General features: G+C 41.8%; 1 protein-coding gene across 1 annotated transcript in view; it reads left to right on the top strand.

The window, feature by feature from the left end:
- Positions 1–387: 387 nt before the first annotated feature.
- The window catches only part of ARHGEF28 (Rho guanine nucleotide exchange factor 28), a gene marked incomplete at its 5' end in the record, with an annotated part of 52,032 nt that continues 38,800 nt past the window's right edge, over positions 388–13,619 (top strand). The window contains 7 exons of the mRNA XM_010174303.2: positions 388–689; positions 3,023–3,167; positions 4,458–4,569; positions 8,240–8,279; positions 8,831–8,954; positions 10,323–10,455; positions 10,835–10,890. Of these exons, the coding sequence (XP_010172605.2) occupies positions 388–689; positions 3,023–3,167; positions 4,458–4,569; positions 8,240–8,279; positions 8,831–8,954; positions 10,323–10,455; positions 10,835–10,890 (912 nt within the window). The remainder of the gene's footprint in view (positions 690–3,022; positions 3,168–4,457; positions 4,570–8,239; positions 8,280–8,830; positions 8,955–10,322; positions 10,456–10,834; positions 10,891–13,619) is intronic.

A 13,619-nucleotide genomic window follows, 5' to 3' on the forward strand; every position in this document is an offset into this window, starting at 1 on the left:
AATTAAATTGTGCAATGTTTGGATTATCTTCCATGTGTCTCCCACAGTAATGTATTGTGCATATTTTTTTCTCCACTCAAGGATATTTTTTAATAAAAGCTATAAATATATGAATTGGTACATTTAACAAAAGTTATAAATATGAGTGAGAAATCCATTAGACTTGCAAATACGAATTCATTGCTACTCTAATTATAGGAAAAAATGCAAGGTCTAGAATCTCATAGCCATATAACTTGCCTTCAGTTCATGTGCTGTAAAAAATAATAGGGGAAAAAAAAGGCAAAACATATAATCATGAATAAAATGGCAAACTAATCTGGTCCTTGTTCCCTGACAATACGTCTTGTTACTGGCTTTTACCAGCATTCATTTTTTTCTCTGCAGGCTGGAGATTTAAAGACTAACTACACTGATGGAGATGGAGTCAGCAGTGAAAGATGTCTGAATCCCACCAACTCAATCCTGATGGCCAAGAGCTCTTCATCTCCCTCCCTTGAGGAGAGTGACCAATATATATATGTTCCAAATGAAGGAAATCAAAGGCCAGTGACAAATGGAGAAAATGCAGGTTTAAAACATACTGTTTCACCATCTGATCCATATGGAGCAGATCCATACCTTCCATTCAAGACCCATGGATTTATTAAGGATCGGGGCCAACTTTATGCTGACATGAAAAAAAGAAGGTATGGAATTGACTTGATGATATGGCCAGAATGAGGTTTATTTATGATAACCTTTTCTTTCGAAAGCTGAATCAGAATCTGGAGTAATAATATTACTGAGGTAAAATCACTGTTTTCAATCACTGAATATTTAAATTGTCCTAATGATCTATTTTCATAAAATAGTTATGAAAACATTTTTAACAAATAAAAGATATTCTCTGAATAAATTATTTTTTAATGCAAATTTGTATTTTTATATGTTTTTTTTCTTGCATGTATTCTTTAAAAAAAATAAATAATTAGCTGTTCACTGTAAGACTTTCCATTTCTGGTCAGAAACCAGAATTTCACCCTAGTTTTCCTCAGTTATATTTTCCATTAAGAAAATGTTTAAAAATCTGTCAACCTCTATGGGAATCTTTCCTTTCTTTGCACTGGTCTGTAGAAGGACCAAGTTATTCCTGATTGCGTATATGTTTTTACTTCAAAAGACACAGTGCAGAGTATAGCTTGTGTTTCTGGTAGGTTCAGACTGTTTTCTGCTCTTTCACTGGTACACAGGGTTTGCTGCCAGCAGAGTCAGTTGTCTGAGGACCCTTCACAGTTATGCTGGGATCTAGTTGGCTTCAGGAATGCAGAGAGAGAGCTTTGAAGATGAAACTTTTTTTATTTTTTTTTTACAGTTAGTAAATTCCCTTGATGAAGGGGCTTTATTGTGTCTCTGGATAGAAGACGCATGAAATCAGTTCCTTCTTGTACAGGAGGAAATTTGAATCTATCTCCCACCTTTCAAGAGCGTTTGGACTAGTTGGAGGTAGAGCATCAGATCTATGTAAAAACAGTAAGGAAGCAGTGGTGTCTGTCCCCTGTCGATTAAAATGGGCAATAATTTTCTCTACCTTAATTTTTAGTTTCTTAAACAACTATGAAGTCCCATTAGGAGGAATCTTTTAACACAGATAAGACAACAAACATCAGACTAAGAGTTGTTCTTTCTCAGTCCCTTTAGTTTTCGTAGCTACAGGGATGTAATGTACATTACGTAATCTCCTGCCTCTCTGTCATAAACATTTTTCTCCTATACATTTTCAGAAATTCTCACCTTTTTTAAGACCTAGGTTGGGTGCCTATATATGAGCTTTAAGACCTTACAGGAATTTTCAGAGATGTGATTAACCTTAATATGTCAACTGTAAGTGATCCAAACATTGCACGTAAAAAGAGACTGTCAGTATTTAATTCCAGCAGCACCTTCGTTGGAGTGTCAGAGGTGATGTGGAGAGTTACATAGCAGGTCTTTAAACCAGCTTTTTATTTTAGAAAATTTACCTGGGTAAGTTACCCTCAGTAAGATATATATATGCTTGTCTGTTTACATAGACATGTATTGCTTTTCCAATTTTAAAATGAGACGCTTACTGATAATGCAGTTAAATAACTTGTTTCTGAGATGTCACATGGGCTGTTACTAGGATACATTGCAAAAGATGGTCTCCAGAATTGTAATAAGGAAGTAGTTTTGGACAGTATTGATAATTTTGCCCTTCAACAAAGTGAACTGTAGTGGTGTGTGAAGGAATTGTTGTGCTATTATTCCTGGTAGGAACTCTGGCTATTTAGAAATATCACACATAATTTAAAGTTTTATGTTGTAAGGCTGGAATGTTATTGCAAGCAATCAACCATTCCTTCCAGTCATTCTGATGAAGAGACTATGAACTTGCTCTTGCAGCTAATGGGGTCCATCCTGGGAAACCCTGGTACTGCTGAGAAACCTTTCTGCACTCTCCTGCTCAGGAACAATTGCAAATCAAATAGTCTCTAGGTGTTTGAAGTATCGATTTAGCCAGAGATTTCTCCGTCTGTTTATAGTCCTATATGTTTTAAAGTTTTTTATATTTTGAAATGAATCTCATAAACTTTCTGACACCCTCCTTCATATCTCTTAGTTTTCTCTTCTGCCCTCCATCAAGTCACAGATGTAGGAAAAAAAGTCTGTGAATTTTTATATTTTATATTTTATATTTCAAATATAAATATTTTTATATTTATATTTCAAATACATACACAGACAAAATATCCATATATACCCACATATGTTAATACTGAAGTCTGAGTTAGTTATCTCAGTTCTCATTTCCATCTGTATAGAGAGGCAGGTATGTGTGTGTAACAAAACATCTCATTTTAAGGGAGATGTTGAACTCAGTGCATGAGTTACCCAGACCACCAGAATTATGTCAGGTTGTTGTTGATCAGAGTATATAGCAGCATCTTTGCTTGTTGCATTAAGGTTGAGATGGATTGTTACTAGGATTCATTTGAATTAAAGCCTTTGTTGTCTGCTTCAGTTCCAGTCTCGATGACCTTGAAGTGGATGGTGGAAGTGGAGGTGTTTCAGACAGATCCCACACTCACTACGCTCAACTTGACTCTTCCGAGGCTGTGGCTTGTAGCAGAGATGGATTAGACTTACCTACCAGTCTGCAGCCCAAGGTATTTGATGCTATCTTGGTTTGGATTGTTTTCCTTTTAAGTTGATGCCTGAAAACATGTGAGAAACATCTGAATCTGAAGGGGAAAAATTAGTTCCCAGTTGACAGTGCTAGTCCCTCCAGACTGCAGTACGCACAGGGTTGTGGAGCCAGAGCTTCCTGGTTGTGGCTGGGCTTGGCAGCAGCCATGGTAAAGGTCCATCAGAGATACACTTCAGCTTTGAGAAAAGCATCATTTTTCAGAAACATTTCAAAGAAAGTATCTCAGGTTCAGTGAATCAGCATTTTCTAACCAAAATATATTTCATGAGGAAATGTTTAACCAGGTCTATTTATGTGAAAGGGTAACAGCTTTGTGAAGTGTAAAACCAGCCTGCTGCCTGTTTTAAAACAATTGCTAGACTCAGGGAAATTCACTTGGGTTTTGTGTGTTAGCCAGTGCAAATGTCTCATCTTCATTATGGTTTTCTAAAGTATCCTGGCTACATTAATTTTCATTAGATCATGGTGCCATTTCTGAGATCTTCAGACATATACATAGACTTACTTCTCATTTTTAGGGATTCTTCATGTTTTTATTAGGCAGACTTCCTGCCACTGTAGAGCTATATCTGACCTTCAGTAAATAATTATGTGAAGTAGAAAAAGAGACCAGCACAAACACTGAATTCTGTTAGGGCTACTTTTGAAAACAGTAAGGTAAGCAGTATAGGGTTAGGCTCTGTTGAAACATAAATGATGTATCAAAAATCAAGGGGTTTCCTTTCAAGCCTTACCATTAACATATTTGGGAATCAGAAAATCTTTTAACGCACAGCAAAAAATAATGCAGAGGGAAAAGAAACTCTGACATCAGTAATTACCAAGGCAAGGCATTAGTCTCTGTGAAATGTTCTTGAGGTATTAAAGTACTAAAATTAGTGGCTCTCTTGGTAAAAGAAGATAGCTTGTTCATCAGATATAATTGCCAACAACACTGTTTGGATGGTGCTTGCCACCAAACTGGAGAAGAATATAAGCTTTCTCTTAGTCTCTTACTCTAGCTTGCACCCACAAGTTATTTCCTGTAGTAAACAAAAAATTATTTTGGTGAAAGTATGACAGACGTCCTAAGAATTCAAGTGAAGTCATAAAAAATTATGATTCTACTTAAAGCTTTAATGAAGCCAAGAAAACGTATGTATGTGGTCAGCCATCTTTCTTTCAGAAATTCTGTCACTGATTTATTTTGTTTCTGTTGCTGATGCATTTCAAAACAACACAAATTTTAATTTGATGCTATTTATTCTAGGAATGCACAGTGTCTGGGATTCGGTCACGCTCCTATTCCTGCTCTTCGCCCAAAGGTTTATTAGGAAGACCTCGCATTCCTCGGGACTTCACAGTTGGGGATTCGAATGAAGGTCAGGGCTTTGCACCTGTACAGCCTCATCTTGTGCCTACCTGATTCAGGCCCAGTGCTGATGGCTTTACTCAGGCCTGTCCTGCACACAGACCTTGCCAATGCTCATGAAAGCAGGGTTTGGTTGCCTTCAGGTACCCCTGCCATCATCCCTTACTCTTCTCCTGTCTAGTGCCCCATCGTGCCCTCCTCTGATACAGCAGCTGGTCCTTGGGAGGGCACACAAACTGGGAGAGCCTTAGTCAGAAAAAGTAATGCAGGCTAGGGCAGTAATCTTCTTTTTGGAAGATCCTTACCCCGGCTTCCTACTGGGTGCCCAAGAGAGACTGCAAGGAAGCTCAGGATGGCACAAAAGAGGCATCAAAGAGGGTGGGTGGCCCCAGCTTCCCATAGATCTCTCAGAGTCTCTGAAACATGGATGGGCTATTGTCACCTCCACAGGCTGGGGAGCAAACATGACCCTCTCTCTCAAGTGGAGTCAGAGATGTCTCTGCAACAAGCTTGTAGTTTTTTTACAAATTGTTTCTAACATGCTTTATTTCTAGACACAGTTTCATATTTGGAAGACAATTCATACTTTTACAATGAGCATATGGGTTTGTGGTGGTTTTAGCCTGGCTGTCAGCCAAACACCAAACAGCTGCTCGCTCACCCTCCCCAAATGGGATGAGAGAGAGACTCAGAAGGATAAAAGTGAAGAAAACTCGTGGCTTGAGATAAAAGCAATGTAATAATTGAAATAAAATAATAATTAAAATAGTAATGATAGTAACAGCAATAATAGAATATACAAATGAGTGATGCACAGTGCAGTTGCTCACCACTTGCCAACCAATGCCCAGCCTGCTTCCTGGCTAGAGATCTTGGAACGGAGATAATCCCAAAAGCCCCAATACTGGAAGAGCAAGAGAGCCCAAGAGATGCCTAAGAGATCCCCCACCTTTCTGACCTACCCTCATTTATATACTGAACATGATGTTATATGATATGGAATGTCCTATTGGCATATCCAAATGCCAGTTTGTGTTTGTTAATTTTACTATGCCTCCTGAGTCATTTGAACCTGCAAACTAGCAAAACACAGGGAGGTTGGAAAGTCCTTCATCTTCCAGCGACAGTTGAAAACTTTAGTATGTTATCAACGTTCTTCTCATAACACATCCCATAATGAAACCAAAACACAGTGCTATTATAGCTACTAAGAAGAAAATAAGCTCTATCTTAGTGAAACTAAGACAGGGTTATATTTGAAAACCGTGCAGAGTGTTCAAGCTCAGGTTGGATGGGGCTTTGAGCAACTTGATCTAGTGAAAGATTCCCCTGCCTGTGGCAGGGGGGTTTGTATTAGGTGATCCTTGACGGTCCCTTCCTAACCATTCTGTGATTCTATGACACTTAAATGCGAAGACACACAAAAGTTGTGGAAATGTTATTGTTAACTTTGAAACCAGTTAAGAAATTCAAAAGCTGTTGGAAAGGTGAGATGGAGAAAGTTGATAGGCAAACATACAGTGACTACAGATGTCTTTTTTCCATAAGAAACTGTGTTAAGCAGTGCAGCAAATAACTTATTTGTCATTGCTCAAATTCACTGTAAGATTTCATGTCACCTTGTAAGGAGGAGCATGTATGGCAGCCTGCAGCATGCAGCTGTGTTGTGTTTTTCACCATTGCTTAATGTATTTATAACCATTTGTATGCAACAGATTAGGTGAGAAGACTTTGACAAAACGAGGCAGAGGAAAAAGAGAGAATTATGTCACAGAAATAGAGGATGACAGATCAGCAAAGCCATGTGGCATTTACTTAAAATTATAACAGAATTCCTTTGGTGTTGGTGTCACAGCCCATTAAGCTTCATTGTTGTTGGTGTCACAGCCTGTTAAGCTTCATCCAGGCAGCATTACCTGCTCTGACCTGATCTGGGCTCGGGCCCGTGTCCTGTGGAGAAGGTGGAAACACTTTCCTGTCCATGCTTGGGAAATGGGCAGTTCTGCAGCCCTCATGGCAGATGTGGTGTGCTGCTGGGAGGGAGGGTGTTGGTCTGCTGAGGTTCCTGGTGGTGCTTCCCTACCACCAGCACCTCCTGCCTTGTCCCTTCCTTGCCAGCATTTTAGGGAGACAGGAGCATTGAACAAAGTGTTTGGCAGCTGGCCGTGGTGACTACCGTGTGGGGCAGGCAGAGCTGCGTTTGCTTTGAGCAGTCACTTCTTGGTCCAAGAAGACAGGTCAGATAGTTCATCCTGATCTCTGTGGGCTGTAGTGGGATTGTGTCTGGGTCCCCACAGGTGTCTGTGCACTGAAAACCTGCCCCTTCCCCTCTGCCCAGCTGCCAGCACTGGGGCTTAGCTATGCGAGGGAGAGGTGCAGCTGACCTTCTGCGTGTCAGTGAAACACAAGCCAAAGCAGATGAATGCAGAATGGCAATAGGACAGTCTTTCTTGCACAAAGTATGAGAAAAATTGGGAAATCATCATCCATTTCCAATGGGAGCTTTTCAGTATGCTCAGGTTTAAAACAACTACCTCCTTTTATTCAAGAAGGTGTTACCAGGCTGTAACAGTAAAGGATTTGTCCCTGCTCTGTAGATGGTGTGCTCACGAACAGTGGTCGATCCCTCCTTCAGGCTCTTTCACACTCTAAGTCAGTGTCTCTGCTCCACCCTTGTAGTAAGTACCTCAATGCCAACCCCATGGCACTATTTTGCATGAAGCTCTCTTCATTTCCCATGGGTACATGGCCTTTGTTTCTTCTGAATGCATCCTGCGGCACAGGTTATGCGTTGCAAGTAATGGAAATGCCCTTTTAGTCTTGCTGCTTCTTTGGTAAATAATCTAGCTCTCACTAACCTGAAGTCTCCACTTCTCTGAACACATGCTGATTCAGTGAAGCGTGCTTAAGTTTGTATCTCACTTTAAAGAAGTCATAGTCTGATGTTTTGACTTAGGCAGGTGTTTAAGTATCTTTCTGAACCATACCTGTGGTAGCTTTGCACAAAATATCTGCAAAATGGAACGGCTTTTAATATGGAAATGGTAGAGTGGTCTCTATTGTTTTGGGTTTTTTTCTCCCAAAACAACCCAGCTGAATTATTTGTCTTTCATTCTGCTTTTGTCGAAAAATATCTCCTTGACTCCTCTCTATAGTTTCTAGGATGTAAACTTGTAATGCATTATACATCCTGTGCAGTACATAGCCTAGTAATATACTTCTTTATGTAGAGAGATTTGAATTTTTTTTAATACTGTAGATTAAGCTGCATAAAACAGGTAATTGCAAATGTTGGAAGAACGTCGTTAAGATATTTTACAACAAATTATGTAAAAAGCAAAACAGAGTGTGAATCGTTCAAGTGTGGGTTGTCAGGAAAAGCAAAAGAAATATTTTTTTTTATTCTTAAAAACAGGCTGTTTGCAGAAACTGACATTCACTGATATCCCATCTCAGTTCTGGTGGATTCTGTCAACTAAACAAAGCTTGGTAGGCAGTGGTCTTACCCTAGGAAAAACTCCTTCTAACGTGTGTACGGTTTTGCTTTCCTAATTTTCAAATGACATTGCAAGCCCTTAATGACAAGCTTATGGCCTAGGAATAGGCCTGGAGGTCGTGCATTTCAAATAAACATGACAACCTTGCAAACTGAATGCCTGATAACTGTTTTTGTCTTGCAGAGAGAGCGTACAGTCTGCCTGAGCAGTCCCGAGAGAAAAGGTATGGGTACTTGTGGCACCTGTGTTTTGAGGTGCTGGGCGCAGGTCTGTGCAAGAATGCCATCTAGAGAGCACGGGAGTGAAGAGGCCTCGGCACCCCTCACAGCTGGGTTTTTAGTAGTGGTTTTGGGGGAGCGCTCCCTGCCCAGGGGATCTGTATGCCCACGCTGAAACCCTGTGCTAAGCCCAGCCCAGCTCTCTCTGTGCTCTCCTCACCGCCCACGTCCCACGGTGGGGATTTGCTGGACACCGCTGCGGGACACACTCTTGTCCCTTGTAGGAACGTGCAACACTGTCATAAAAACAAGGGAGCTTTTGATACCAACTGTGAGCTAGGCAAGCTTGTAACACATCACACATTTGGAGCACTCCATGGGCTAGTGTTACTCCTTTTTATAAAGAGGGATTGCAATCCTTTTAATAACATCAGCTAAACCTACAATAAAATGTGTAATTGCAAATGTTAGATGAAACAAGCACCATCCAGATTCTCCTGTGTTTTAAGGGACTACTCCCACTGGAATGAGGTTTTTATCCTGGTCTCTGTTTTAGGATACAGGAGGAAGAATGGAATAGATATACTGTACCCTCAAAAAATGAGTCTGAAAAATGTAAAGTGAGTCGAACTTTCAGCTTTCTGATGAACAGGATGACCAGCACACGGAATAAATGCAAGGTAATTTGGGATTTATGTCTATGTTATTATGCATAGTTATGTCCCTGTAATTAAATGAATTATATATAAGAATCTATATTTTTAATGTAAAGACAAGTTGTTTATTACAAAACCACATGAGCAATAGGAAGAAACTTTTATCATTATTTTTTACATTTTAAAACATATGCAGGATACCCTGTAATGGCCTTCATGTCAAAACCCAGCTTTCCTTTTAAACATCAGCATTAGCTGAACAATATAAAATATTTCCCTTGCAATTTTTTGGATGTTATTAATACATCATTTGACGATTTAGCCAGAGTTTAAATGTATGACTTGCCTTTAAAAATAATTATGTTTGTTAAATAAAATTAAGAGATACAGGCCTGTACTTGCAATTACTCTCAATAAGTAATTAAGTCTGTAACTTGTACACTGGCACATTATCAGTTGAATTAGCCTTACTTGAAGTTAATGGGACATTTTGCTTGCAACACTAATGAGTAAGCACTGCTTAGTATTAAAAGAGTTTCAGATTCAGGGTCTACACAGTCAAATGTACATACTATCGGAGGTAGATTAGAACATTTGTGGTTTAATTTTGAGACATCTGAAATTTAGATTAATGGCATCAGTTAGCAGCTTGAGAGATGGATTTGGCCTGCAGGATCTTTCCAACTGGCCTTTGGCAGTTTTGTAGGCTTTTGTATGCCCTCCTCTGCCCCCGGGTATCCTAACATATGTGAATGTGAAGATGGTAGGCTGAGTCGTGAACTGGCTGTGAATGAGTGTGTCTGGTCCAGCAGCCTGTGTCTGTGTGATCTCCTAAAGAGTAACTACCAGGGCTGCTCGGAGAAATGTAGACTCACACCTACAGGAGTACTGTAAAAACAGGCAGAATTTATTAAATTCATTAATACTCATTAAATTTTTTTTTTTCTAGCGTCTTCTAAGAACTAAAGACAAGTTGTCTACATTTGCATAACTGCAGCTTTAACTGCAGAAGCACGAGTTTGCATGTGTGCCTCAGGGAGATGTAGGCATTGATACTAGTTTGTGTGTACGGCCAGTCAATAACACTTCTTAAATTTTATTTTCTAACTCTTCCCTTTTTGTAGCTTTATAAATGTATTTCTGCCAGTCTTCCTTGATAATGCTTGCTGGCTTAGCTGACAGTAAAAGAGATGCCTGCATCATTTTAGGACTTCAACAATGTTGGATGTAATAATATAGTATACTGTTACAAGCCTTCCAGGACAGGGAATAAATCTTATAGAATAATTTGCTCTTTAAGGGAATGTTTTAGTGTTTTTAAGATTTAATCGCTTTATCTTCTTTTCTAATGTCCTTTTTTTTTTTTTTTTCTCCTGCCTGTTGGTGATGAAGACAAAAAATAAAGACACCAAAGATAAAGAGAAACTGAACAGGCATAATTTTACAAATGGGACTTTTTCAGGAGTTATCCCATGTATGGCCTGTGAAAAGGCCCTCCTAGGAAGGGAGTCACTGCAGTGTTCTTGTAAGTAGTTTTTGGCTTTCGTATGTGAACTTACAGTGCTTCAAATTCTGCTTTGAGATCCTGGTTCAGTGTTTTGTTTCAAAAAGAAACCTTGCCTTGATTTGGATGTTTCTCCTTTGTGTAATGAGCTGAAGTTGGCAAGGGAGAGGGAGGATGGGCAGCAGGTGACAGCTTTAGGGAGGGACCATGGCCATCTCCTAGCCCCAGCACATTAGGCAAAAACTTCTTCCTAGCCAGGGACTGTAACATCAAAGCCTCCTCAGGGCTATGTTAGTAAGTGAACCTGGAGGTGGGAAAAAGAGGAAGCCTGAGAGTAACATTTTCTGCAGGCTGGAGACCACGTTCAGTGCCAGGCTTTGAAATGTGCCTTCTTTTTCAGATTGCAATGTGGTTGTACATAAGAGCTGCAAGGAGTGTGCTCCTCTGTGCACCAAGGTAACCTTCTATACTGCATTGTTCTTACTAGAGTGTATCTTCTTCCTAAGGGGTTGGAAACATCGTGAAGGAAAGAAGAAAGTACACACAGGCTGCCCAGACACAGTGTCTGTATGCAAAGGGCTGCAAGGATGTCAAAATGTCTAATTTGAGCAAGCACTGATCTTGAACAACAATTTTTAGACAAGGGTCAAAAATTGGTTTAAAGAGAGATTTCTATTTTTGAAGGGTCACAAACTCAAATTGCAAAATGGTGTACCTGGAGGGATAAAAAAGGGATTAAAAGTAAAGCCTTCTCAAAACCACAGGTAGCCCCTTGTGTAGAAGGGGGGTTCCTGTATGTTTTGAGTAATGCAAAGCAGAAATGGAAGGGACTTGCAACTGGGGAGGAGAATTGTGGCAAAAAGGGATGGCAAGGGCTCATTTTGGGGCTTTTTTTGGCTTTTCCAAGCTGGGCAAGCGGCTGACCTCTGCTGGGGACCTGCAGCTTGTGGTCAGGCTGTTCTGTTAACAGACAACACTGTGAATAAACCACCTTGGACTCTGGTAATCTGCAAAACCAGGGCTCTGCCGCAGTCTCCATCCTCCAGCATTATGACCAGTAACAGGTATAAAGCATTAACAACTACAGACACCCTTGAGCAAAGTCCACAGGGAGCAAGCAGAAGACCAACTACTTCAAGACTTTGTGTGGCTATGGGTGGATCCCCCTGCACCCCTCCAGGAAAACCCACATGCTTGAATAAACTAAAGTTGCAGGGGGAGGGGAACCTCAATCCACCCTGCTCCTGCCAGCTTGGTGATACTGCTAGTAACAGGTGCCGAGAGCCTGGAGAAGGATCACAGGTAGACTGTGAGCACCAGAGGAGCAGCACAACGCAATTCCAGCTGCTCCAGCCAGTAGGTCAGCTTCATTGCAGGCCCAACTCAAATGCTCTACACTGTGCAGCATGGGAAATAAACAAGAGGAGTTGCAGACCTGTGCAAAGCTGCAGGGCTGTGACCTGATTGGAATCATGGAGGCATGGTGGGATGGCTCCTATGACTGGAGTGTTGGAATGGAAGGATACAGGCTCTTCAGGAAGGACAGGCAGGGGAGTTGAGGAGGGGGTATCGCCCTCTATGTCAGTGACCAGCTGGAGTGCATGGAGCTCCACCTGGGGGTGGGTGAGGAGCTGACTAAGAGCTTATGGGTCAGGATCAGAGGGGGGTCAGGATCAGAGGGAGGTCAGGGACAAGCAACATCACTGTGGGGGTCTGCTGCAGGCCGCCAGACCAAGAAGACAGAGTAGATGAGGGCCTCTATAGACAGATAGGAGCAGCCTCACATTCACAAGCCGTGGTCCTCAGGAGGGACATCAACCACCCCGATATCTGTTGATATTGCAGAGCTTAAGCACTCCAGGAGGTTCCTGGAATGTGTTGATGACAACTTTCTTCTCCAAATGATTGAGGAGCCAGTGAGGAAGGTGCCATACTGGACCTTGTTCTCACCAACAAGGAGGAGCTGGTGGGGAATGTGAAGCTCAAGGGCAGCCTTAGATGCAGTGACCATGAAATGGTGGACTTCAAGATCCTTAGGGCAGGGAGGAGGGTTTGCAGCAGGCTCACTACCCTGGATTTCAGGAGAGCAGACTTTGACCTTTTCAGGGACCCGCTGGGTAAAGTTCCATGAAATAAAACCCTGGAGGGAAGAGGGGCCCAAGAAGGCTGGTTAATATTCAAGGATTGCCTCCTCCAAGCCCAGGAGCGTTGCATCCCAACAAAGAGGAAGGCAGGCAAAAACACCAGGAGGCCTGCATGGATGGACAAGGAGCTCTGGAACAAACTCAGAGACAAAAAGGAAGCCTATAGAGGGTGGAAGGAAGGACAGGTAGCCAAGGGAAATTTTGCAAGTAGCCAGGGATCAGGTTAGAAAAGCTAAAGCCCTGGCAGAATTGAATCTGGCCAGGGACATTGAGGCCAACAAGAAAAACTTCTACAGGCCTCCTGTAGGGAAGGGAAAATGTAGACCCCCTCCAGAAGGAAATGAGAGACCTGATCACCTGGGATATGGAGAAGGCTGAGGTATTCAGTGACTTCTTTACCTCAGTCTTTACTATCAAGCACTTGAGTCACATCCCCCAGGTTGCAGAAGACAGAGGCAGGGACTGGGAGAATGAAGAGCTGCCCACTGTAGGAGAAGATCAGGTTTGAGAGCATCTGAGGAACCTGAATGTGTGCAAGTCCATGGGATCTGAATAGGTGCATCCACAGGTCCTGAGAGGACTGGCCGGTGGAGTTACCAAACCACTGTCCATATTTGAGAAGTCCTGTCAGTCTGTGGTGAAGTTCCCATGGACTGGAAAAGGGGTAACATGACCTCCATTTTTTAAAAGAGGAACAAGGAAGATCCGGGAAATAACAGGCCAGTCAGTCTCACTTCTGTGCCTGGAGGGCCGCCAGGATGATCAAAGGGCTGGAGCACTTCTGCTATGAGGACAGGCTGAGAGAGTTGAGGCTGTTCACCCTGGAGAAGAGAAGGCTCCGGGGAGATCTTATAGCAGCCTTCCAGTACCTGAAGGGGCTACAGGAAAGCTGGGGAAGGATTTTTCATAAGGGCAGTTAATGACAGAACAAGGGGAAATGGGTTTAAGCTGAAAGAGGGCAGGTTTAGATTAGATATTAGGAAGAAAATCTTCACTGTGAGGGTGGTCAGACACTGGAACAGGTTGTCCAGAGAAGTTGTG

This window comes from Antrostomus carolinensis, unplaced genomic scaffold (genome assembly GCF_000700745.2).
Source record: "Antrostomus carolinensis isolate BGI_N321 unplaced genomic scaffold, ASM70074v2 scaffold1958, whole genome shotgun sequence".
NCBI lineage: Eukaryota > Metazoa > Chordata > Aves > Caprimulgiformes > Caprimulgidae > Antrostomus > Antrostomus carolinensis.